At 46.6% G+C, this 27,504-nt stretch overlaps 1 protein-coding gene across 2 annotated transcripts; it reads left to right on the top strand.

Annotated features, from left to right (window-relative positions):
• Window positions 1-4,480: 4,480 nt before the first annotated feature.
• MRPS23 (mitochondrial ribosomal protein S23) lies at window positions 4,481-27,332 on the top strand. Of its 2 annotated transcripts, none has more exons than XM_088481104.1 (5): window positions 4,481-4,582; window positions 10,220-10,396; window positions 10,793-10,867; window positions 22,751-22,874; window positions 27,140-27,332. In XM_088481104.1, the coding sequence occupies exons 1-5, from the start codon at window positions 4,539-4,541 to the stop codon at window positions 27,245-27,247; spliced, it is 528 nt and encodes a 175-aa protein (XP_088337230.1). In that variant the 5' UTR covers window positions 4,481-4,538; the 3' UTR covers window positions 27,248-27,332. The 2 variants fall into 2 exon arrangements, with proteins under 2 accessions (XP_088337230.1, XP_088337231.1); XM_088481105.1 differs by lacking the exon at window positions 4,481-4,582 and adding an exon at window positions 5,116-5,156.
• Window positions 27,333-27,504: the final 172 nt, after the last annotated feature.

The raw sequence follows: 27,504 nt of genomic DNA, 5'->3' as shown, positions 1-27,504 counted from the left end.
CTCTGTGCAAGTCCTTGAGTGGCCCAGCCAGAAACCAGACTTGAATCCGATTGAACATCTCTGGAGAGATCTGAAAGTGGCTGTGCACCGACGCTTCCCATCCAACCTGAGAGGTGTTGCAAAGAGGAATGGGCAAAACTGCCCAAAGATAGGTGTGCCAAGCTTGTGGCATCATTTTCAAAAACACTTGAGGCTGTAATTGCTGCCAAAGGTGCATAGCGTTCGCGCTAGGCTGTTTTAGTGGAGCGCAGCGCCCTCCTTCTGGAGGGCAAAAAGCGCCCTGCCCTCACCGCACACTGCTAAGACAGCCTGCGGGTGCCGTCTTCACCCACTGGTCGCAGTGTCCCGCGGGTGGGGAAATGTGCGGTGACGCGGTCACTGCTGGTGAATAGACGCTGGGCGCATGCGCCCGGCATCTATTCTACCTGTCAGCAGCGCTTGGGGGCTGCGCATGCGTATAATTTGCAGAGCGCGTGTGCAAGCCATTCGTTGCGATCTGATTTTGATTGCTCGTAAGCCACTATCAGGTCGCTGCTTTGAGTGACAGATATTGCCGTTTCTGGGTGGTAACAGGGGAAGGTGCTTGTGAACAGGGGAGTGGATGTGCGAACACAGGCGTGTCAGGCCGCCAAAACGCAGTTTAAAGGGTGTGCATAATTAGCAAAGTAGCGTCAATGTATACGTCACCTGCATGTATTTCAGCCAGCACTGATCGCTGTGCTTGCGGCAGGTTAAGGCAACACCAAGGGCTGCGAGCAGCTCCGATGCTTCATGATGGTCCCTATTAATCCTTCATTTCCCGGAGATGACGTGTGTTGCGAGTGGCAAGGGGCGTCTTTAGACACTTGCGAGCGCACTTTGCCGTAGCTCGCTAAGACATAGAGGGCGTCCTTAAGTGACGCAGTGCAAGCGCTTCATTTAAATATCCAGCACCTTTTGGCAAGCGAGCGACCGCAACTTGCGAGCGGGTCTGGATGAGCTCCAGTGTGTATGCACAAAGGGCCTGATTCATTACGGATCGCTACTGCGACTGCGAAAAAATGCTAATAAATGCTATTGCAATCCAACATAAGGACGCACACTTCACATTATGCACATCCGTAATACTTTGCAAGTCTGCAAATCCATCGGTACCATCGAGTACCATAGGACGACATACATACCTGCGGAAGGTCTGACCTTAATCAGAAATTGCTAACCTCATCGCACGAAGTGAAAGCCCAAGCTGCGTATTGCATCGTAGTGGCTAATTTATGCACACCATACCGGCGTTCAAACGCACTGGCTCGCCTGCGTTTCGCCGACCCCCCGTTACCACCCCCAGATGATCACTTCCTGTCACTCTGCGATGAGTTTGCGTAGTCACTGCGATAGCAGTCCGATCAAAGTGGAGCCTTCACGCACGCGCCATCTGCGTGCATAATCACAGTTGCGATCGGTAATGAATCAGGCCCTAGATTGTTTCCCGGGAGTTCAAGGAAAATCGTTGCCAACATTGCATCAATTGCAAGTCATCTAATGTGTACCTAGCATTATGATTCTGAGGAGCTAATTCAGAACTGCTCGCTAGATGTGATTGCTCACACGATGTGTATGCAAATTGCGTAGGCAGTGTAATCGCACAGCAATGCATTACATTGAATTAAAATAAAGGTTTTATCGGAGTAGATTATTCCAAGGAGAGGTGAGCCCCACTAAAGGAAAATCTTGTTCTCCTCTACACAAATAATAAATTATTCCAGCACCATAGATTTTGTGGAAGACTAAATTATATTATGTGTGGTATTAGAATGATGAGATGCCGGCAGTGATATACCTACGCCAGAATCCCACCGCTGGGCAAAATATCGACGCCAGTATCCCCTTACACATCAGGTTACCGGCGTTGGAATCCCGACAGCCGGCATCCCGATTGTAAGACACCGGATGCAGTTAAGTATTAGCCGCGGGGGGGGGATTAGGCTTAGGCACACCCGGGGGGATTTTAGGGTTAGGCATCCCCCCAGGAGTGTTAGACTGCGGGGAGGGTGTTTAGGCACCATTAGGGGGGGTTAAGCACCCCCCTTGGATACTTAGATTTAGGGTGCAGGGAAGGGAGGTTAGGCACCACTGGGGTGGGTGGTGGGTTAGGCACCCACCCCAGGGAGGCTAGGGTAAGGCACCACAAAACTAGGGTTAGAGGAGAGGGATAGTATACTTACCAGCCAGTTGGGATTCTAGATCTCATTCAGAGGCAGTCACAAGAAGCGATTGCTCTCTCTGAATGAGGGCGGGCACTTCTTGTTTTTTGGTGCGGCCTCCTGGTCGCAAGCTAAGCTGTGGGTTACCACCCACAGCTTAGCTAGTGATCAGGGTGATGGTCGCGATGGTGATCACCATTGCGACCATTGGGGCTTGTGACCAGACCCTAAGATTGGGTCTGGGCACTCGCAAGCCCCAGGGAGCTTTCTGCTCTGATGGAGCAGGATGTCAGTGCGGCCGCCCACAAAACGGTAGGCGTGGTCTGAATGACCCCCTCTGTCCTAGCCGGGCTCCCAGGGTTGGGATTTGAACCGCCGGTATTTCATATCCACAGGAGCATCTACTATATATAGTCAAAAGTCTCAGAGACCAAATTTAGACAATTAGCCACTGAATATCTTTATTTTGTCTGCTGAACAATTACCCAGAACAGCTTGGTATACCCTAACCAGGTTGCAAGGTGCAGGGAATGTACATGGGGCAGCTCATGCTCCACATTTATAGGGGTAGATGTACAGTAGGTATGGCCATCGACCTCCAATATTTGAAAACATTGATGGTTTACTGTCGATGTCGAATAGTTTTACCATCGATGGCAGTGAACCACATGGTTTCCCACCATCGATGGTATCCCTGGGGCCGATAGCAATAGTTTATTACTATAAATAAATCATTGGGCTTGCTGCTGCGCTGCATGCTTACTGTACATGTTCAATTTTTGTACACACAGCCCAAGACTCCTTCTCCTCCTGTCATCATGTGCACTGTCTCTCTGTTCACCGTCCTGGCTGGATGTGCGCCGTCCCGCCTCCTCACTGACTGGCTGAGCAGCTAGCAGTCAGTCAGCAGCATTGAACACTGAGCAGCACAGCTCACACAGCACTGTCCCCCGAATCGGGAGTACAACCGTCCCGTCTATGTCCTCTTCAGTGACTGTCCAGTGACTGAAGTAAACTTGAAGTCCCAACAGTCCCGTCGCTTTTGTGACTGAGACTGATAACACAGACAGCATTGCAGCCGCCAGAGCCAGCTGCCATGGGGAGCCGCATATGCGCAGAGGAAAATTTTGAGACTTGCTGGCTTTCTCCAGCAAATCCTTTTCTGTGCATGTGCGACTATTTGATAGTGGGAGCCATCGATGGTAGCCTAGTTTCTAGCCATTGATGGTTCCAGTTAAAACCACCATTGATGGGTGTGGTACTCATGGCCACCCCTAGGTAGATGTACTAAGCTTTGGGGAAAAAAAAGTGGAGAGAGAAAGTACCAACCAATTAGCTCCTGTAATTTTTCTATGTCATTGATTTCGGGGCACCATTGGATCTCCGCCATCGATGACAAAGCCATCAAAAATCGTCGATTAACCATCGATGGTTTGTAATCATCCATGGTTGATAGCCATATCTGGTATATATAGACCAGTCTGTAAACTGACATAAGCGGATTGTTTGGCATTTTATCTTTCCTTATCAAATCTACCACAAATGGTCTACCCCTGCGCCGCTCTTTGTCACTTAGCTCCGCGACAGTCCTGTCTGCTGTTACCTTGCTGGAGGAAACCCGCATAGCTTAGAGCTCTGCCAGCCTCATTGGTAGCAGCAAAGAATATAATGTTGTCACCCATCAGTCCAGCTCTCACACTCTCCGCCGGCCATATTCCCGTAGACCAAGTCATCAGCATGTTCCGGTCACACAGAAGAACAGACCAGAATGACTAAACACACGTTCCAAATAATAATGGCAATGCGCTGACATGCTTGCGACGCTCGTTCCCCATATGAATGTCCCCGCACGGTACCTGTACTACCACCAGACATCACACACAGTGTAGATTATTGCCTGCCAGCGGCTCACAGATCGCACGTTTATTTCTGGAGAGAGTATCCCAAAGTCCCAGTCCCCCCAACCCCAAGATTAATGCTAGATCTGAGTGGCTAATGCTCCTTGTTCCAGAGCAGTCACTCTGTGATCGTTTAACCTGCCTGACCTTACGCTGACAGAGAAATGAAGTGTTCCTCCATCTTGGTGTCTGGAAGCTGCTTCGCATAAGGAGCATATTCCAATATTTATTTTATCTTACAAGACAATTAACGATACATACGGTATAAATGTCTTTTAATAAATCACAGATATTAGTCTCATAACGCCAAACGCCGATTATACGTTGATTATGGTGGTTTTATTGATCTGTTCTTTACAGGATCAAAGATGGTCGCCGTCAGTAACGCCGTTCTAGGGCCTGATCACCGATCTATGTATGTGACAGATCAGATCAGACTCGAGTAATCCATAGCAGCAGCATGGCTGGCAGCAGGCTGGAGAAGCTGGGCACTGTGTTCACCAGGTACATAACCCTCACCCCGTTACAGGTCCTGTCACTCATTGGGCTTCAGTAGTTGCCAAATAACTGCCTTGTTTTATGCACCCTTAGCAGTTCCCTGTGTCCTACTCAGCATAGTCCATACTAGTGTCCTACCCTCCAAAATTACCCTTCCATCAGGTACAAAATTCTCTGCTCCTGAACTTCCCTCCTAAATTATGGATGCAGTCACCTGGCAGTGGCAAACGCAGGATTTTGAAAGGGGGGGTTCCAAATTCTCGGTTACCGAACCTCCGTGGATGCAGCAGCCATTGAGAGTCTGTCTGACGACTCTCATTGGCTGTTAAAACAAACACGCCGCCGCCGTGTTTGTTACTGTGTAGTGTGGACCGCACTACACTTACTGAAACCGCCACTGATCGGCGGGCAGGGGGAGGTTTCTGGGTGCTCAGAAACCCTCCCTGCGTGCGCGCTTGCCTGTGTTGAACCAGGTAATTGATGAGACAGGTGCTACAACACAGGTGACAGAAGTCATAAATTAGGTGGGAAGTCCAGGAGCAGAGCAGTTTGTACCTGGTGGAATGCGTCATGTTGGAGGGTATGTAGTGTCTGTGTATTATAGTGATGTGCAGCGGTCACATCATGTTAGGGTATGCGGTCAATATCGGTATATCTTGGCAAACGGCATGCCAGCTCTTAAAATACCGACGCCAAAATCCAGACACCTGTCGGAATCCTGGCGCCGGCATCCCAAAGGTAAGTTGCAGGGTTAGGGGCAGGGTTAGGATTAGGCACTAGGGGGAGGTTAGGTTTAGGCACCAGGGAGGGGAGGTTAGGCCATGGGTTAGGATACTTACTGACAGGTGTTGGTACCCTAACCCTGTTGGGATGCCGGCGCCGGGATTTTGACCGCCAGGATTGCGAGCGCTGGCATCCTGTACCCAACCCCATGTTAGGTGAAGTGGCCTATGCATGTATAGCAGCGTTTCCCAACCTCTGTCCTTCAGGCACACTAATGTGTGTTCACACTTGAATATGTAACTGCCGATCTGACAACTTCGCTAACGCTCGAGCACAAACGATAACATTCATGTATACTAAAGTTGGACGATGTGTACCCAGCACAATATCACCGGCGACGGGACCTGGCATGCGGAAAGTACAAGTACTGACGGGGGAGGAGGGGATGTATCATGCTGCAATCTGCAGCATGGCATCTTCAGCGATATCCCAGTCGGCCTTGCAGCAGGGCCGACGTGGGCTGTCGCTAGCTACCCACGATAGCGCACGTAGCGTGAGTACACAGTAGATGATGTACCCGATATGTCGCTCCGATCTGCGGGATCGGATGACAAATCGTCTAGTGTGTACCCAGCTTAAACAGCCATAGTAGTTATCCAAATTATATGTCTGTTCAGAGGATAACGACCAATTGTTTCCCTGTACACACTGTCAGATCGTTGTGTTGAACTGTGCCATTGATGATGTTTACAAAACACCCAGTGACTGACCTATCACTCGGTCGTTTGGTTGGCCGTACACTGCACAGCATCAATGACATATCAGATATATCGTGCAGCACACCTGATGCGATATATCTGTACTGTATGTCGTTGAAAAATTAATTGGGTGTAGACACTTAAAGATCGTTGCTACAACATAAAGTTTATTGCTTCTAGACTCGATATGTCGTCTAGTGTGTACCCAGCATAACAGTCCTGGTTTTAAGGATAGCCATACTTGAGCGCAAGAGACTTAAATTGTATACAGTTATTTTGAGTTAACCATCTGTGCTCAAGCATGGATGTCCTCATAGCCTATACTGTTAATGTGTCTTGAGGACCAAGGTTGGGACACACTGCTGTATACAGTGCAATAGAATTGGTCAGGTCATGGCAGCCAGTTGTAGGGACATATTTCTATTTGAAGAAATAGGACAATTGCCTGCAGCTCATCTTTCTACCATTGGATGATGCTCAATTCTGTTTTTTTTAAGTCTATTTCTGTTCAGTCTTCTTTCCATGCTGTGTTTTCCATATAAATCAGGACTTGTTAGGTATGATCATGTATGGTTGATATGCCATTACAAATAACACTAGAAAGTTTTAGGATCTCCATAAGTTTGTGAATAGGGACAGATTCCAGGAATAGGATGATATCATGCTCAAGGCCTGTCCGTGCCACATTGTACACTTCTGAGTTGCTAGTCCACCACTCTTGCCGCCTCTAAAAACTAGAGGTGAGCTGTTCAATTTTACTCTGGTATGTTCGGATCTCAAAAACGGCATCATATTGGCTATACGGCTTGCACGTGTTTTGGACAGCTAATAAGATAAATCTGAATTTATCTGAAATTACGCTAATTTGGCTAAATAGTCAAAACCGAACCGCTCATCTCTACTAAAAACTCTGCATTTTGGTGCACATGCTACAACAGTTGGGACGAAGGTCTTGATTGTTGGAAGAGTCCCCTAGAATCAGGACTCATGTGTCAAAATTGGGACAGTTACAGGTGACAGTTCCCAGTACTCAGGTGAGTCTCAGGTGAGTCTATTCCCAGAGGGGAACAAGTGCTGAAAAGTGTTTATTAATCTGTGACCAGGATAGAGGACCTAAAGATACCTTTATGAGAATGTATCTCACCTATTTTAGGTGAGTGGTTCCTGGGTGATTGTGTAGGCCAGGTGATCTGACGCAGCACACCATCACTTTCCTTCTTGGTTAAGTAGCCCTTACATAGCCTGGAGGTGTGTTTTGGGTCTTGTCTTGTTGAAAACAAATGATGGTCCCAGTAAGCGCAAACCAGATGGGATGGCATGGCGCTGCAGAATGCTGTGGTAGCCATGCTGGTTAACTGTGCCTTGAATTTTGAATAAATCAACAGTGTCACCAGCAAAGCACCCCCACACCATCACACCTTCTCCTCCATGCTCCACAGTGGGAACCACACATGCAGAAACCATCCGCTCACCTTCTCTAGGTCTCACAAAGACACGGCGGTTGGAACCAAAAATCTAAAATTTGGACTCATCAGACCAAAGTACAGATTTCCACTGGTTTAATGTCCATTCCTTGTGTTTCTTGGCTCAAACAATTCTCCTCTTCTTGTTGTTCATCCTCAGTAGTGGCTTCTTTGCAGCAATACGACCATGAAGGCCTGATTCACCCAGTCTCCTCTGAACAGTTGATGTTGAGATTTGTCTGCTACTTGAACTCTGTGACCATCTGTACTGGTCCGTGTCACTGAATGTTTTTCTGCAATTTCATCTTGGATGTCATCTCGCCACCTGAAACTTAATATTTCTAAAACAGAATTAATTATATTTCCACCAGCCAATAACAGTTACCAACCTGATCTCTCTATCACTGTTGATAAATCGACAATCCACCATGCCCCACAAGCTCGCTGCCTTGGTGTCATGCTTGACTCTGAACTATCCTTTGTTCCCCACATTCAATCTGTCTCAAAATCATGTTACATACATCTAAAAACATATCCAAAATTCGACCATATCTCACACAAGACACTGCAAAAACTCTAATCCATGCACTTATTATTTCCCGCATTGACTATTGCAATAGCCTCCTTACTTGTCTTCCCAAAAACAGGCTATCGCCATTACAATCAATTATGAATGCAGCTGCAAGGCTTATCTTCCTTGCCAAACGTTCATCGTCTGCTGCCCCGCTCTGTCAGTTCCTCCATTGGTTGCCGGTTTTCTACCGTATTCAATAAAAAATACTCTTTTTTTACACATAAGGCTATTAACCAAACCACACCAACATACATCTCTTCACTCATCTCAAAATGTCTCCCTACCTGACCTCTCTACTCAGCACAAGATCTGCGTTTCATCCCCATGCATTACTTGCTCCCACTCACAGTAACAGGACTTTCTTCGGGCTGCACCCACTCTATGGAATGCCTTACCACGCACAATACGACTTTCCTCTAGTCTCCAATCCTTCAAGCGATCCCTGGAAACTCACCTCTTCAGGCAAGCTTATCAGATTCCAGAACTGCCCGCATAACCTTCATAGCTTCCATATCTAATTACATCCCCTTTCACAGTCCATACACAACCTCACACATCGTCTTTCTCTCACATCCTCATGACATTTGGCCGACATTCTGGCTTGACCAAAATGCAATATATAGCACCTATCCTTGTGTATCAATGCCTATTTCCCTATAGATTGTAAGCTTGCGAGCAGGGCCTTCCTACCTATATATCTGTCTGTTATTACCCAGTTTTGTTCTATTAATGTTTACAATTGTAAAGCGCAACGGAATATGCTGCGCTATATAAGAAACTGTTAATAAATAAATAAGACTTTATGGGAATACATATGTATTCAAATCCCGGCAGCGCCAGCCCGACATGGATAGAAAGTAAGTATTATCTAACCTAATCTACTCCCTAACCCTGACCCTCCTTTAGGGTGCCTAAACCTGACCCCCCTCCCTCCCGCGTGCCTAACCCTAATCACCCCACTAAGTGCCTAAACCTAAGCCCCCCTCTCCTCGCCATCTAAACCTAACTCCCCCGGGGGGATGCCTAACCCTAAGTTTCCCCCGGGGGTGCCTAACCTTAACCGTCCCTCCCCCTAGCCTAACCCAGCCTCCGGGGGGGGGTGCCTAACCCTAAGTCCCCCCCGGAACCCTAAACCGAACCCTTCCCCACCGCGGCTATCCGTGCACGGCATCCCTTCAATCGGGATGCCGGGCGCCGGTCTCCCGGTGTAGGTTAATTAACCCTCGCCGGGATTCTGTAGTGGAGATGCCGGTGGTCGGAATAATAAACACATACCACTTTATGTGGTCTCTAATCTGAGGTGCTGTTAAGTAGCGGTTTCCGAGGCTGGTAACTCTAATGAACTTATCCTCTGCAGCAGAGGTAACTCTTCCTTTCCTGGGGCGGTCCTCATGAGAGCCAGTTTCATCATAGCGTTTGATGGTTTTTGCAAGTGCATTTGAGGATACATTCAAAGTTCTTGAAATTTTCCGTATCGACTGACCTTCATGTCTTAAAGTAATGATGGACTATCGTTTCTCTTTACTGAGTTGAGTGGTTGGTGCCATAATATGGATTACAACAGTAAAATAGTGGTGTCCACTATGTACTAACCCTACATCTGCACAACACAACTGATGGTCTCAAACACATTAAGAAGGCAAGTAATTCCACAGATTGACTCTTGACAAGGCACACCTATTAATTCAAAACCATTCCAGGAGACTACCTCATGAAGCTGGATGAGAGAATGCCAAGAGTATGCAGAGCTGTCATCCAAGCAAAAGGGGCCTACTTTGAAGAATCTAAAGTATGGGGGGACTAGGGGCACAGGTGAACTGCTGCCTCCGTTGCTGCATGATAAGAATTTATTGGAGAGCCTCCCCGCAATTTAGTTGCCTCTGGGCCCCCACAAGTCTTAATCTGGCCCTGCCTGTAGTCATGCCATATTTGGTAGTTGTAACGTCTTTTATATGTATCAAGAAAAAATAAATAGTTTAACCTTTTGCTGACATTACTAATTTAGAACATTGTCTGGTATACCTATTTATGCTCAAATGTACCTGTTTTCATGTCTGGGATCATTTGCTATTTTAATATTTGTAACTACTGGCCATTCTGTTAATTTATGCTTTACTTTTGATAGAACACGAGATCTGATGCGTTCAGGGGTAATTAACCATAAAGCAAAGCCTATTTGGTACGATGTGTATGCTGCCTTTCCACCAAAAAGAGAGCCCACCGTTGAAAAACCTGAAAGGCGCCAGCGCAATCCTCCTGACAACGTGCCTGCAATTCTGTACAGTGAGGATATCATACGAGCGTGAGTTTATTAGCTGTCGATTCCTGCATTGGTTGGTGCCATTCAGTTCTGGTGTTTAATAAAATTGCTTCTTTTTTTTACATTTAACTCTAACATTAACATATGCTAAACCTGCTTATGTCTTGGCTGTGAATTAGCAATGAATGACCACAGTGCATGCGCAATCCGGTGTACACACTATACAATCCGCACAATATATTGTTCCAATCCCCGTTGGGGGATATAGTGTGTGCTATATCTTTTAGTGCGTACCCAGCTTTAGACGTTTGCTTTATCCAAACTACTGGAAGTATGAATAGCTATATGGATTGCATCATTTTTGGGTACATTTTATTAAACTGACCGGGCATTACATTTGTGTTATTTTAAAATAGCGTTTTTTTTTTCTCTCCTCAGCAAATTTTATGACATGTATGGTAGTGCAGGAATATTCCATCTATACCAAAAGGATTATAGATCTGTTTGCCAAAGGTAAGATCACCATTTTTTAAAAGTGGAAATATACGAGCAGATAGAAGTAATAATGAAAAAAATTCATTGTGTGATGAAAGTAGTGAGGGGAAAATCTCTCTCTGTGTCTCTCTCTGTCTCTCTGTCTCTCTAAGCAGGCATGGCGGGCATGTTCAGAATAATCAAAATGTATTCTACTTGGGTGTTAGAAAAGACTGTTATACTGTACACACACACTTTGTCACTTAAATATGAACAAAAGCAAGAAATCTTTATGATCTAAAAATAATGTTCAGCAAGTGTCAGAGCGTTCACAAGACTATTCAATTCAGTGGGGTAATTAAGTTCAAAGTGATGCAGTGGCAGAACTTGTGAGTGGTGGGCCCAGGTGCGAAAATATGCTTTGTGTACCCTCTCCTCTGTTCCACAGGATGAGTCAGTGGGTAGTGGTGAGATGCAGAGGGTAACAGTGGGAGAGGCAGGGGGAGGCCATGGGTGACAGGAAGAGGCATGGATGGCAGTTTGTGACAGAGAGAGGCAGTGGGTAACATGGGGAGGTAGTGGATGACCGTGAGAGACCGTGGGTGACAGGCAGAGACAGTGGGTGGCAGCGGGTGACAGGAAGATGTAGTGGATGACAACGGGAGATGCAATGGCAGAGGGTGTCAGTGAGAGTCCATGTGTGACAGAAAGAGGCAGTGGGTGAGAGGAAGAGGCAGTGGTTAGTGGGTAACAGCAGAGGTAGAGGGTGACAGCGGGAGATGCAGGCGGAGGCATTGATTGATGGCGAGGCAGAAGGTCACATGGAGAGGCAGTGGATAACTGCAGGAGACAGTAGGTGACGGAGAGGTAGTGTGTGACAGGAAGAAGCAGAGGGTGACAGCGGGAGAAGCAGAGGTTGGCAGAGAGATGTCATGGGGTGATAGAAAGAGGCTGTGGGTGACAATGAAAACCGTGAGGGACAGGGGGAGGCAGTAGGTGACAGCAAGAGACAATGGGTGACAGCTGTTGGAGTCTGGCTTCCTGCTACACAACTAAACTCAATTTTTTCTTCGGGGTCCATGGGGTCCACAGCCATTACGTTGGGGTATGAATCCTGGTCACCAAACAGTTAACGCAAACGAGTTCTCTGCTCCCAGGATGCATCGGGGTTCCTCCCCATATACCCCACCCCCTGCCTCAGGTAGCCAGTTCTTCCTGTTTGGTGTGTTCACCACATAGACAGTGGGACTGCTAGAGCAGTCCTGCAGACGAGTAACAAAAAAAAAAAAAAAGGGAGAGCTTTACTCTCTATCTCAGCGGATGGTCTGACTTGACCTGTAAGCAGCCTCGCGCCTGATTGGAGGCGCACCGGCCACGCGCTGCAACTACCTCCTCCTGCGCGGCACCGCTAGCCTTGGCAGGTCCATGGCAGGGGATTCGGCAGGGGCTCTCAGGCCCTGGACCGCAACCGGATCAAGGGGATGGCAGGTAAGCAGGTGGTTGCGGCGGCCGCTGCCTCCGAGACCACGTGGCCGGAGGCGCGCTGCAGTCAGGAGGCATACGGCTTGTCTCCTAGCCTAGACCGCCGGGATCTGATGTTCCTGATCAGCCGGGGCTTGTGGCGGCGGCCAGGTCAGTTTACCGGGCAGGTCCAAGCAGCATAGGGAGGTACGCTTCCCCGGTGGCCCCTCCCCCAATCCACATGCTAGTTCAGTCCTCTGGCGCAGTGATTGTGGGTTGTTCCTCTCAGCCTTCATATAAGTTGTTGCTCTCTGAACGCTGCTCCTACAGGACGCTGGGCAGTCTCCCTGTATACCTTGCCTAATGCTGGTTTAGGTTTTTACAGGGCTCTATCCTACCTAAGCTGAGGCTGATTATGGTAGTGAGAGCTTATATGCATATGGCTCGCGGAGTATTTATGCATGACATGTGATTGTTGATTATGGATACTGTTTCTTCTGTAAAAGAACTGTAATTCCTGTATACTGTCACTGTCTCTTCCCTTCCCTTGCTAGGGTGTGTGGGTTGAGAGTAGAAAGCAGCACATATACACTCAGAACCAGTGGCATAGTGTTATGTCTAAGGAGTCTGAGGGTCAGGTGGCGGGAGCCCCGTTGCTGATATCCTGTATAGCCTGCGAGGCAGGTCTGTTCCCACAGGACTTTCTACAAAATGGGCTTTGTGGGAACTGTTTCAGACAGCCACCACACCAATTAAGTTTGCCTGTTTCAGGCCCTGAGCCCCCTTGGGCGTCATTTTCTCAGGTAATGGCTCAGGTGGCGGAACGGCTGGCTGCCCCGGTACCACCCGTTTGGGGTTTGCCTCAGCAGATGCATCCTATGCCCATGATGTGGCCGCCTTGGATGGACCCTGGTGCTGGTAAGGTTATGGCATCATCTTCGGGGGTTTTTCAGCCTCAGGCTGTCAAGCCAAAGCAGCCTAAATCTAGGCGCCTCATGTATCGCCTCATATGGGTGAGTACTCCAGTGCCTCCTCCTCCGAGGAACAGGCACAGGACTCTTCACAGGAGTCTAGCTCCGAGGAGGATGATGATCATTTCCCAGTAGCCGATGTCCCTTTTCTGATAAGGGCTGTAAAATCGGTGTTAAATATTGAGGAAGGGGATCTTCCGCCTAGGAAAGCCCCCCTGTTTAAGCGCCAGAAAGTGGTTAAGGCAGAAGTCCCAAAGTCTGAACATTTGTCAGAACTTATGGAGGAAGCCTGGGTCCGTCCGGATAAGATAAGCCATTCTTCTAAAAGATAGAATATATCTTCTATATCCTTTTCCAGCAGAGGATTGTGCCAAGTGGGAGAATCCACCGTCAGTTGATGCACATGTAGCACAGCTGATTAAACGTACCACTCTGCTAATCCCAGCAGTTTCGCTGAAGGAAACCACTGATAGGAGACTGGAGACGTGTCTCAAATCAATTTTTTCACTGGCAGGAACGGCCACCCGTCCAGCTATGGCCACTGCCTGGGTAGCAAGAGCTATTGAGGAGTGGGCCAAGACTCTAACGGAGTCTTTACCAGATGCCTCTAAGGAGCAACTGGATATGATCTCCTTTATTAGAGAAGGGGCCTCGTATTTGGGAGATGCCGCCTTGGATGCAGGGATCCTTTCCTCTAAAGTTTCAGCAGAGTCCGTGGTGGCACGTAGGATCCTCTGGTTGAAGGATTGAAAGGCAGATGCCGGGTCCAAAAAGGCCCTAGAATTCCTTCCATTCACAGGAGGTGTTCTCTTTGGTCCAGAATTGGACAAAATTGTATCCTCCATGGCAGCCTCAAAGACGGTCGGTTTGCCATCAGCAACCTCGTCTAAATTAAGGAGGGCGTACTTTCGGGGGTTTTGGCCAAAGGTCAGCCCTCAGCGAGATTTCCACCAAAAAAGGCAGGACAGGAAGCCCTGGCAGAACAAATGTCCAGGATCTAGGGTCCAGGATAAACCAGTGGCCTGATGGGACGGGCCTCCCCCTGGGGGTTCCCAGGGTGGGGGGCCGACTACTTCGGTTCTCAGAGCCCTGGCACCTCACGACGGAGGATGCCTGGGTTCGAGGAGTTGTTTCCCGAGGGTATGCCCTGACGTTTTGGAGGACTCCTCCAGAAAGGTTCTTTTGTGTAAACCCGCAGGTGGGTTCAGAAAAAGCTTTGGCCCTTCAGAAGGCTATTCTTGCCTTGCTAGCATCAGAAGTAGTGATTCCGGTGCCATAGAATCAGTTCCGAGAGGGGTTTTACTCCAATCTGTTCTTGGTTCAGAAACCGAATTGGTCATACCGGCCTATTCTGAATCTGAGAGAGCTCAACAAATTTGTTCGAGCCCCCGGGTTCAGGATGGAAACATTGCGATCGATTGTGTTGGCAATGGAACAAGGGGACTATATGGTATCCCTAGATATAGAGGATGCCTACCTTCACATCCCAATCACACAGGATCATCAAAAATGTCTTCGTTTTGCGGTAGGGGAGGAACATTTTCAGTTCCAGGCCCTGCCTGGAACCTTGGTGAATACCCTGTCCACAGCCCCTTGGGTATTCACCAAGGTGATGGCGGTGATGATGGTATGCCTCAGATGCCAAGGCGTCAGGATTTTGCCTTACTTGGACGACCTCCTGTTGCTGGGGCAGTCCCCACAGCAGGTACAGGATCATTTGAGGCTGACAGTATCATGTCTGTACAGTCACGGCTGGATCATAAACTGGCAAAAGTCGTTACCCTGTCCGGTACAACAGATGTGTCATTTGGGGGCGAGATTGGACTCCGTGGTGCAGAAAATATATCTGCCAGAGGAGAAGATCCTTGCCCTACAATCACGAATACGCTTCGCAACAGGCAGATATCCGTTCTAGTAGCCATGCAGGTCCTGGGGTCGATGGTGGCCACCTTCAGGATGGTGGAATACGCTCAATTCCACTCCAGACCATTGCAGCAATTAGTTCTGTCTTGCTGGAACAAGGATCATCGCATGATCAGGTATCAGCTGCTGCGTCTCTCTCCAGAGGTACGGTTGTCCCTGACCTGGTGGTTGCAGACAAAGCATCTCAGGCAGGGTCGCCCCTTTTGGGTGCCGGATTGGACATTAGTCAAAACCGACGTCAGTCTTCAAGGTTGGGGGGCGATGACGGGGTCACACACTTTCCAGGGAAAGTGGTCAGTGGCGGAAAGCCGGCTACCGATAACATCCTGGAACTAAGAGCTATATTCAAAGCTTTAGTGCAGGCTCAGGAAATCTTAAAAGGCAGGTCGGTGCAGATACAGTCGGACAATCGCACCGCGGTCGCCTACCTAAATCATCAAGGGGGCACAAGGAGTCGGGCTGCCTTGGCAGAGGTATCAAAGATCCTGGTATGGGCAGACTCATCTGCCCACGATATCTGCCGTGTTCATTCCAGGAATCCTGAATTGGGAGGCCGATTTACTCAGTCGGTAAGAGATAAATGCAGGAGAATGGACCCTACATCCACAGGTTTTTCGGAACCTTGTGGACAGGTGGGGTCTACCAGAAATAGATCTGATGGCATCAAGAAGGAACAACAAGGTTCCAAGGGACGGATCCTGGACAAGAGATCCGAGAGCCGAGTTTGTAGATGCACTGTCAGTAAAGTGGCATTACAAACTGGTATATCTGTTTCCCCCGTTTGCTCTTCTGCCCAGAGTTGTCAGAAAGATCAAACAAGAGGGCAGCACCATCATATTAATAGCTCCGGCATGGCCGAGACGGCACTGGTTCACAGATCTACGGTCTCTCTCCATAGATACTCCATGGCCTCTGCTATTGAGACCGGATCTGTTGCTACAGGGTCCCTGCTGGTACCCAGATCTTCATCGGCTAACACTGACGGCATGGCTCTTGAGGCCTCCGTCTTCAGGTAGAAAGGGTTTTTCCGAGTCTGTTATACGGACGATGTTGAAGGCACGGAAACCATCCTAAGCCCGTATATACTATAGGGTTTGGCATACTTTCTTTCAGTGGTGTGAACTGAAAGGGTATGATCCACAGAAATTCCTGATATCCAGAGTGCTTGATTTTCTTCAAAGCGGTCTGGAAAAAGGGCTCCGCCTGGCCTCTTTAAGGGTACAGGTGTCAGCTCTTTCAGTCTGGTTCCAACATAAAATTGCTCTGAGACCGAATATAAAGACCTTTTTTCAGGGGGTGTTGAGGATTCAGCCTCCCTTCGTTTCCCCGGTTGTGCCGTGGGACTTGACTCTAGTTCTGAAGGTTTTACAGGCTCCTCCGTTCGAGCCTTTAAATTCAATAGACATCAAGTGGCTAACAGCAAAGACTGTATTTCTTCTTGCTATGGCATCTGCACGTAGAGTGTCGGATTTAGCTGCGCTTTCCTTCCGGGAGCCGTTCTTGGTATTTCATCAAGATAGAGCAGTACTATGTACTAGTGAGGGTTACCTTCCGAAAGTGGTGTCTAAATTTCATATTAATGAAGAAATAGTAGTTCCAGCATTTCAGGGCACAAGTCTCTCACAAGGTGCGGCTTCCCTGGATGTGGTCCGTGCGTTGAGAATTTATGTTAAACGCACGAGCAAATGGTGGAAGTCCGATTCACTTTTTGTGCTTTATGGTTGTCATAAGCGTGGCTGGCCAGCCAGTAAACAGACACTGGCCAGGTGGATTCGCATGGCAATTTCATTGGCTTATACACAGGCTGGTATGCGGGTGCCAGATTCAGTGACGGCACATTCTACTAGGGCGGTAGGTCCATCATGGGCGGCCCGCCAGGGTGCTTCTTCTGAGCAATTATGCAAAGCAGCCACATGGTCTTCCATCCATACCTTTGTCAAATTTTATTCCTTTGACACCTTTTGCCTCTCAGGATGCCTCCTTCGGGCGTAGGATTCTCCTCTCTTCCGAGAGCCAGGAGCGTCCCCGCCCATAGGGTTAGTGCTTTGGGATATCCCCAATGTAATGGCTGTGGACCCCATGGACCCCGAAGAAGAAAATAAGAGTTATGGTATGACATACCTTTGTTAACTCTTTTTCTTCGAGGTCCATGGGGTCCACAGGACACCCACCCAGACGCACCTGTAGTTCTGGGGGAGGTTTTTCCATAGTTCTTCTCTTGAGAATCTGGACTCGTTAGTATGGGTCTTTTCTTTCTTACCCTTTGTTTGTCTCTGCCTGCTTGAGCTTGGAAACGAACTGGCTACCTGAGGCAGGGGTTGGGGTATATGGGGAGGAACCCCGGTGCATCCTGGGAGCAGAGAACTCGTTTGCGTTAACTGTTTGGTGACAAGGATTCATACCCCAACGTAATGGCTGTGGAACCCATGGACCTCGAAGAAAAAGAGTTAACAAAGGTATGTCATACCATAACTCTTATTTACTTATTAGGCAATTTTGTGTACTTGATGGACAACTATATGAGCTGGGTCAGAGGCCCCCTAAGCCTCTGGGCCCCATAGCAATGGCACTCCCCTGTATCTACGTCAATGCTTTGACTGTGTGTAGGTCACAGGTCCATTTAAATAACTGTATAGCTATATATTCGAACGTGGCACTTTCTCCATGGATCCTGCTATCGAAGATCACTAAAGTAAGAAAATATGGCAGTAGCATATTAAACTATATGAATAATTAGTCAGATATTTTGAGTTTCGTGTAATTAACATTTTTTTTCCTTTTCATTTATTTTCTATAACTCCAGCATTAGGAACATTCTGAGCTTCAGAAGAATGTAATCTGCTTTGATACCTCACAAAGTTTTTACAGCTTGAGGGGCGGATTGTGAGTGAGACACAAAGTGTTTGTAGTTGCCTGGCAGCCGTAGAAGCCTAATTTAGGGGGAGATGTATCAAAGCTTAGAGAGAGATAAAGTACCAACCAATCAGCTTCTAACTGTCATTTTCAAACACAGCCTGTAAACTGACAGTTAGGAGCACATTGGTATTTTTTTTCTCTCCAAGGTTTGATACATCTCCCCCATTTTACCTTATGCTAATACTAGATTCCGTACAGCTTATACAAGGATCCGTGTGTCTCCAAGCAGGAAGCCGTGCCATCCATTGATTTTACACCAACTGCTGAATTCGTCATCATTAGTATCTTCACTTGTACCAGCCTTTCCTTCTCCGTGCGCATCACCCAGAATAGCCCAGAGCTCAAGCTACATGCCCATTACACTTCTACAAGGCAGAACAGTTCAGCGCAATCATATTGTCGCCGCCTAGTTCCTGCCCCAATACACTCATTTAACAGAAACACAGATCCGACCAACATCCGCCTGACAGGATAGGATAGACATAGGCAAAAATGTGTGAAAACCTGCACATGCGCTGTGTGCTAAAACTTGCCTTTTGCGTCAGTGCACCACGATCCCTCAGCCCCTGTGTGTTATGCTTTTAATGAATCTAGATCAACACTTTTTTTATTTTTTTTTTGTGTTAGAGGCATTGGAAACATTTAGGAGTTCATTTACTAGAGAGCGGGTTACAAAAGTGCAGGTCTCGACAATAGCGACCATTCAAATTATAGCTATCAATTTCCAAAATGTATTCGATAAATGACATCAAGAAACTGAGTGACCAGTATGGGCAGTACCTCTCCTATTGTAAACCCGCACCTTAGTAAATTTGCTCCTTATGTAGGGCATAAACTACAATTATATGGCCTATCCGCCTAGTATCGCCCAGATAATTGTACTGTTCCGAAAATATCGATTGGTCAGGGATGCTGAATCGTCCAGCATGTCAGTCTGTGTATGTACTGCCGTGGCCGCCCACCTGCCTGACATTTCCCCTGTTCCTTCACAGGAGGAAGCCAGATATTGTGTGGCAATACGCTAAGATATCTCAGTGTTTGACCGCGATATGTGATGGTTTCAGGATGCCAGATAAAGCGCCAAATGTAATAGGGTGAGAGTTTAGAAAATGTGAGAATTCTTCCACACTTTTTAAACTCGGCCAATGTAATAGAGTCCATGAACAAACAACACAGCAAACTCACATGTTTTTCAGACTCAAACAACTCACAATTTAAAATCTCATTCAGATATTTTCCCATTTTGAAGATAAAACTTGACCAATGTGAGAGATTATTGCTAAACTCTCACCCTATTACATTTGGCCCAAAATGTCTGTTGGTCTGAGACACATTTTATCCAGGGACGTGCAGTCAGGGGAGGCAGAGCCTCCCCTGTCATTAATGATTAAAATAATACAAAGTAGATAGTTATGACACATATTCTTTGTCATAAGTATCTGCTTTATATTATTTTAATCATTTTTATAGTGGAAATCAAGTCAGATTTGTTTGGGAGGTAAAGAGAGAACGGTGCCTTTCGCTGAGAATAGTAAAGGAGATGAAGCAGGGGGCGGGGCTAAGCTGCGGGCAGTAAAAGCCCATTGAACAAACAGGAGAAGTTTCACCTATAGAAGAGCCTCATTGACATGGACGTGCTTTCAGCCCACATGAAAGCATTCCCCTGTCAGTCAGGCGATGTGAATGGGCAGCGGATCCATCACTGGATCTGCTGTCCAGTGATGGATCCGCTGTCATCACTGTGTGGGTATCAGCATATGCGGTAGAGTTGCGGGCGTTAGTGGAGAAACCCGGCTGAGATAGCTGGCGCCATTCTGCAGAGTTCAGGAGCAGTTCCAATTTCAAAACTGACGCTTCAGCGTCATTTTTAAAATGAAAGATGGCTTCCGCAAGCCAATCACGGCTTGCCACGTCATTGCCCCCCCCCCCCCCCCCTTTGGCTGGCTTATATAAGACCGCGCTTGGAAGCAGCTGGCATTCTGCCAGCGGGGAAGGAGCGTGCAAGAGCTCCCAATGACAAAAGACGCCGGAAGGCCTAGGCCATGCAAAAGAGCTTAAAGGCTGCCGCACCCATGTGAAGATGCTGTATAACAAACTTTTATGACACATTAAGTGCCTTGTATTTATTTTAATATTTAATTTACAGGCGCACTACAGGTGCCAGTGGACCCTTAATGTTCAGGCATGTAGGCACTTGTGGTTCTATAAGTGCCGGCAGGCTTGCTGGGACCTGTAGGCCGCCTGTAAACATTATTATTATACCATGAACCCTGCACCCACCACCCCCAAGGGTGCGGGGCATAGCACTGGGCTTTCAGCCGAGTGCTGGTTGTTGCTTGGGAGGGGGGACCCCATTTTAGTTTTTTGTGATCCCCACCGTCTGAGGAATTTCAGCCCTGGGCTGACTAGTAAAGGGCAGTTAAAGTGATTTCAGGGGAACCCCACACTGAGTGTAGCCCTGCTATGGCATTATCCCCCTGGCTGGTAGCCTGGTGCTAGTCACTGTTCAATAGGGGAACCCTTACGCTGTTTTTTTTTTTTTTTTTTTTTAAGGGTGTGGGGGGGTTAAGCAACCAGTGCCTCCCCAGCCACTGACCTTACTGCACCTCACTGATTTTATCAATGTATGCCGGTTGTAAAAAACTTTTGTATTGCTGATTTACATTATGCAGTAAAACTGCGGAAAAACACTTTTAAATAAACCCCCTAGTGTACCAGCAAAGAGCTGATCTATTAGACTTTAGTTCTATGACTTAACAGCAGATTTTGAATTTTTTTTTTTTTTTTTTTTTACTGACGCATGCTTTTCCAAAGAACAGGTGTGACACCAGCCTAATGTGTGCTGTTAGTTTGATTGAAGTGCTATGTATTCTTATTGGCCAAACACATGGTGGACAGTCATTGGCCTCTTGCCCGTACCTGATTTCCTCCTATTGGCCCCCATTTACTAACGAGTTTTATCACCTAAACGAGTGATAAATGTCACTGTGTATGATAAGTGGTGCTCCAGCCAATCAGCTCCCCGCTGTCAACTGTTAGAAAAATGACAGTTGGGAGCTGATTGGCTGGAGCACCATTATCATACACAGTGACATTTATCACTCGTTTTGGTGATAAAACTCGTTAGTAAATGGGGGCCATTGTGTGATATTTCTATATGATGATATTGCCTATTTCTACATAGTAATTGTTTCTGTAATCAGTGTTTGCCCTATGCTTATAATGTTGTGTGAGACATACTTTATAATAATGATTGTAGTTGGAATTTGTATGACCAATCCTATATTATTAAAGGGGTATGGCAAGTAAATGACTGTGCCTGATTCAGAAGTGGAAGCTAATGCATGTGCGGCTGCAATTTCTTTCGGATTTGCTGCTGCGATAATATGCAAATGCTAGTCTCCGCCTTCACCTTGTGTAATTGCAGGTGTCGGAGATTGTAAGCCCTGAGACACCCACTTTTGAATGTCCGTGGACAGTGTAAATCACACTCCACCATCGGTGCACCATCACGGTGACTACTGACAATCACGACACCTTATGGCCAGCATAGTGTCTCCTTCTGAACTTTCTCTAATCATGGCCTCTGCGTTTGAGAAAGCAGCCACGCTCACTGACACTCCAATAACTTGCCCATGAGACGGCCTTTTTTACGTTCACTTTAGTTCACCTCCCAGGAACGCCCATGGCATTCCTCCGCTAGCTCTATTACAAGCAACTCCGTTCACAAAAGAGGTCTCTGCGTATACGAGATATGCATGTGCCGTAGGGTGTTTTGGATATTTTGCGTATGCACTAGCAAAAACACTATAAACCTATAGGTCGCCCTCACTGCCACTCCATCGACCCCAGCGCTGGTGGCCGCAGCACTGGCGACTGGGCAGTCACTTCGGGTGTAGACTCCTACACGCAAGACGACATTCCCGGAACCGGAAGTTGGACGCACAGGGGGCAGGTTCCTCCTGTTAGCCCCTCCCCCACTCTTGGGCACGCTCCCTTACAGCAGACAGAGTTTTGCTGGCTGAAAGCTGCAGACCAAAGAACCCTATCCATCAAAGTGTATGGCTACAAAGAATGGCACTGTGACTCATAGATGTTGTACTTCACAAGCTTTAACTGTATAAAACAAATACATCCTCATATTAAGGAAGGTAACACATTGTATTGCTGATTTACATTATGCAGCAAAACTGCAGAAAAACCACTTCTAAATAAACCCCCTAGTGTACCAGCAAAGAGCTGATCCATTAGACTTTAGTTCTATGAATTGACAACAGATTTAGCTTTTTTTTTTTTTTACCGACACATGCTCTTCCAAAGAACAGGCGTAACACCAGCCTAATGAGTCAACAGCAAAACTCTGTCTGCTGTAAGGGAGCGTGCCCAAGAGTGGGGGATGGGCTAACAGGAGGAACCTGCCCCCTGTGCATCCAGCTGTGGCTCCGGGAATGTCGCCTTGTGTGTAGGAGTCTACGCCCGAAGTCACTGACCCAGTCGCTAGTGCTGCAGCCACCAGCGCTGGGGTCGATGGAGTCTTGCATAGATGTTGTATTTCACAAGCTTTAACTGTATAAAACAAATATGTCCTCCTATTAAGGAAGGTAACAATTTATATTTACGGTATTTTAACATTTTTCTTAATGCATTTCAGCTTTGTGGAGACATTTATAGAGCTTCAAAAAGCAGGAGAAGTAAGCGAAGATAAATTATTTGAGGAGGCTTCAAAAGCTTTACTTGCAAAAGGCATCAGTTTAAGGAGGTCAGCAGGCATGCGGGTAAGTCGATGTTACATTTTTGGTTTGTGGTGAGCACCAGATCTGTGAGGTCTTTAGAACCCCACTAAGTACATCTAAGTATCATCAAATCTGCACAGTGTCAGACTGGGGTATGAAAAGCCCTCAGGGAGAACCCAATGGGTGCGGTCAGCCGCTAAATGCATTCTGCCTTGACTAGAGATGTGCGCGGACCGCCTTGTTTTGGTTCTAATTCATCATCGTGTTTTGGTTTTGCCAAAACCACCCTCGCGTGTTTTGGTTTTGGATCTGTATTGTTTTTAAAATTACTAAAAACGGCTAAAACCATGTAATCTGGGCCTGTTTTTGTTCCTACAGTATTATTAACCTTAATAACATTAATTTCCAGTCAATTTAGACCACCTCACATCTCACCATTTTGTTTTCACCAATATTGGCCATCGAATGCATCGAACTGATTGGCTAAACTAAGCGACAGAGCAGGCTGAGCAGCGGCACAAGCACATTGCAGTGTGAAAGAATACAGCACATCTATGAAACATTGCAGCACAGCAGTGGCAGACAGGATGGCCGTTTAATAAAGGCAAACAGCGACACTGGAGTAAAGTCACGATTTGAACCATAGCATTAATAAACTCACTCTCTTGGGAAATCAGTACGATTCCACCGTATGATAAGTTAGGATAATATGTGCATGCCTTAATGGTGAGATGGATGACCAAGCATGATTCTGGCCACAGCTGCTTACATATTCAAAATGGAGCAATGAGAATGAAAACTGCCACGTGATACTTAAGATAACTCCCACAAAAATTAATATTTGGAATAACAAGCAAGAGAGGGGTTTTCAAAGGTCCAGACATTGCAGCCAGGCTTGTAAACACAGCACTAGAGTAACAATAAAGCTGCCCATGAAGCTGTGTTCGCGTCCGTTATCACAGTCCTAGACTGCCGGTTGCTATGGTGGGGCATGTGCTCCTGCCTCCCAGGCCAGCGCGCCGCTTTGAGACATTTTCGCTGTGTGAGACGTTGCAGTAGGGAGCTCAGCAGGGGTTTCATAAATCAACAGTACAATGCTAGCAGTTAGTGTAGAGAGGAGGGAGCAGGAGTCAGGCTGCCGGGACAGTTTGTGTGTCCGTCCCGCCGCACTCTCACCAATTGCTCCCCCTGGATCTGTCACTGCCTCTCTATGTTCTGTGCCTGCTGCTGACAGGCCTCCCTCTGAGTTTCTGTCACTTCTGCCAGAAACTACTTTAACATGCCACTGGTTGGCTGAAAAACAGCAATTCTCAGCCAACCAGCGCCCTGTTACCATGGTAGCGGCCAATAATTGGATCCGACAGACAGGAGCGACAGTTCCAAAACACCAAGATCTGACGCAGACAAGAGGACGTTTTAGCTCGTTTTCAGATCCGAGCCTAGCAGAAAGACCCAAGCCCGGGACTCTGATCCACTCGGAACCCTTCAGTTTCGGTGGGTTTGGTTTCCAGTAAACCGAACCTGCTCATCTCTAGCCTTGACTAATCATTTATACCCATAAGAAGTCAATTTGTAATTGGTATTGCACTATTTAAGCATACAAATATGTGATCATGACAAGTAACTGTAGATGGCAGTAGCACTACAACAGTTTAAGAACAGTTTCTCCAGTCCCCAAATCCTCAATACAAGGTATTATCATTTCCAGCCTTGAAAATGTAAGGTCTTAAAATATTACTTCTGTAAACTTTCCTCTGGAACTTTTTAACACTACCAATGTTAAAGATAATTTAACATGTATGAAGAGCACAATATAACATGTATGTATGTGTGTGTGTGTGTGTATATATATATATATATATATATATATATAATAATATAATGTTCACTCGACCGGCACTTTATAACATCAATAAACGTTGTGGTTCGTAACTTGCCTTGGTGCCCTCCCCGGGTAAGAAGCTCTCACCAGAAGCAGACAGATATAAACGGCGGCACTCATAGGACTTGAAATGATGCAAGGATAAGGTCAGTTAAATTATAACGTTTCAATCTCATTTAATCGAGATTTTCCTCTGAGGGAAATCTCGATTAAATGAGATTGAAACGTTAGAATTTAACTGACCTTATCCTTGCATCATTTCAAGTCCTATGAGTGCCGCCGTTTATATCTGTCTGTATATATAAAATATATATATATATATATATATATTTCATCATGCTAATGCCTGCTGCTGTCATGTAGATATTGCAAATCCTAGCAGCTGCAGTTTTCAAGAGTGCTTGGACTGATGTATCTACTGACATGACTAATGGCCCAAATTGCTACACTGGAGTGGCTTAACACCGAGAAGATTAATACTCTGAGGTGGCCTAGTCAGAGGCCAGATCTCCAGTTGAACATTGGTGGCAGCATTCATATGTAGGTTAAAACACTTTCCAATGTATTTAGTTGACATTGTTGGTCTGACTCAGGAGCACGGTGGCTGTTTTGGGTAGTAAAGCCTGATTTACTAGAGATGTGTCCTCCGACATTGAGTGTCTTTGCGCCAGACGCGACTCAGACGTCTGGCGTATTGTATTTTTTTCTATTTTAGGCCCGTATTCAATTGCCGGTAAAAAATATTGCGGATGACGTAATTTCGCCAGGCGGAAAAGTATCGCCGTATTCAACTGCAAACACTTTTCGCCTACCCGGAAAGTCAATGCAGTGTAATAGGCGAAAAAGATTTGCCTATGAATAGCAGGCGGAAAAAAGTGCAGAATTGCGGTTTTGGAGTGCAAAGGTGCGGAAACCACTCTGCACCCTTGGGACAGCCCCCCAAAGGATAACTGCGTCAAAACACATACAGAGGAATACCCCAAAAAATGACTTTGAAAATGGGGGCAAAAAAATAGAAAGTGGGGGTACACAATTAAAAAGTACGAAATAGACTTTTGGGGGGTCTGCAAGTATGGGGTAGGTGTTTTTTTGATTGCAGGTGCTTGCTGAAGGTGCGTTTTTGATATCACTTAAAACTTCACTGTAGCGAATTTAAACCATGCTTACCTTCATTTTCATGTACCCCAAATTTGACAGGACTACTTATTTTCTCCAACAAAACCTGCTTAATGCTATTCTTCACCACTTGTGCAAAGACGCTATATAGAGGCAATTGAAAGCACTTAAGTACCGCAAATAGCTCCAGGGGGGCTGATCGGCGACATCTATACTGATCCCCAATGTTAGTGCATCTTTTTGGGGGCGTTAGGCTGATTTCCCCATCTATGACAGCACTTTTCGCCTTTTTGAGTTTCCCCGGGATGCGTTTTCGTGGCCTTTGGAATTGAATTCGGCGAATAGGGGGGGTGCGCACGAAGACTTTTAGCGTCCAAAATACGCGATGTAGGCGAAATGTCCTGCAGGCAGAAAAGTATCGTGGGTGCGAAACTAATTGAATACGGGCCTTAGTCGCTTTGCAGAGGCAGCGAAAAGCCGCTTACAGATGCTAGGCTGCAACTTTTACCAAGTAGGAATTGGCTTTGCACAAGTACAAAGTTGCAGAAATAACCACGACTGAACTTGGCGTGAAGAAAAGCCGCTGGCTTTGGTGTCCTTTCTACACAGATTCACACCCCGTCACAAAAATGCAAGCCCCAGTGGTCAGTGTATGCTAGCAATTACATTTTTGTCACTTCCAGTTGTTTTAATTATGTGAATAAGATGCACATTTTGAGCGAAAAAGATGCTCTACTCAGCCGAGTCACGTGGGACCTGCTACGCCGAGAGGGGCTATTTGGAGCGACTTGATCCACAGTGCACAGGAACCGCTCCACCACCGTTTTCCCGTCCATTAGCCATCTGTAATAGGCATCGGTTCTTCATACGCATATCTCAGAATAGCAAGGACCTTTAGCTTACACTCACATAACCCTCCACGAAGACAGAAAGTTTTGCCACTGCCCGGTTCCTGCCCCATACGCCCATTTCACGAAAGACAGTCCAGGCTAAGATCCGTCCAACTCAGAATAGGTTGGACTTATGCAAAAATGTTTAAAATCTCCTCTGTGTATTTGCTGTATGCTGAAACTCGTTATATGGGCATTACAACAAAGCCATGACGCAAGGGATGAGATGATTATCTGTCCAGTCTGCATCTTGCTGTACTTATTTCTGTGGTATGGAGAGAAATCCGAGCTTTATAATGAGTACTGCCCACATGGAGTACATGGATCTTTTTAAGCCTCGTGTGAACCACCCATTTTATTTGTGTTCTTCTGATTAGTAAACAGAATTGGAATAAAGCTGTTTTTTTTTTCTATTCAAGGTACCAAACTGGCAGATGTCAGAGAGCCAGTCCGAGTCCAAAGCGAAATCTACAGTTGAAGAAACTAAACCACCTGATGAGACTGATGGAAAAGCTGCCACCTTATAGCATTTGCCACAACATGGATGTTTTGATCATGATTACTGCAGTACCTTAGGACATTGTTCTACCATTAAAATGCCTCACTTTGTTACAGTTTGTTTAGTGGGTTATTTCCATTACTATGTACGCCTTGCCACGAACAACTCTGCACCCTTTCTGTTTTTCTTAAATAGAAAACAACTTAAGTCTACTAGATGATTTGGTTTGGGTTTTGTGTTTGTATTGATTAGTGCTGCTGCTTCCAGTATGAAAGCAGTTGCTAT

The sequence above is a fragment of the Taudactylus pleione genome, unplaced genomic scaffold, assembly GCF_031769625.1.
Source record: "Taudactylus pleione unplaced genomic scaffold, aTauple2 ptg000265l, whole genome shotgun sequence".
Taxonomy (NCBI): Eukaryota; Metazoa; Chordata; class Amphibia; order Anura; family Myobatrachidae; genus Taudactylus; species Taudactylus pleione.
The sequence above is the reverse complement of the archived record's forward strand: the minus strand, read 5'-3'. Positions and strand labels throughout refer to the sequence as shown.

Bases quoted from the DNA above. Each gene is read 5' to 3' on its own strand.
- MRPS23 (XM_088481104.1), top strand. From the start codon at position 4,539: ATGGCTGGCAGCAGGCTGGAGAAGCTGGGCACTGTGTTCACCAG. The intron at 4,583-10,219 runs GTACATAACCCT...TACTTTTGATAG, and splicing joins CTGGGCACTGTGTTCACCAG to AACACGAGATCTGATGCGTT. The intron at 10,868-22,750 runs GTAAGATCACCA...AATGCATTTCAG, and splicing joins TATAGATCTGTTTGCCAAAG to CTTTGTGGAGACATTTATAG.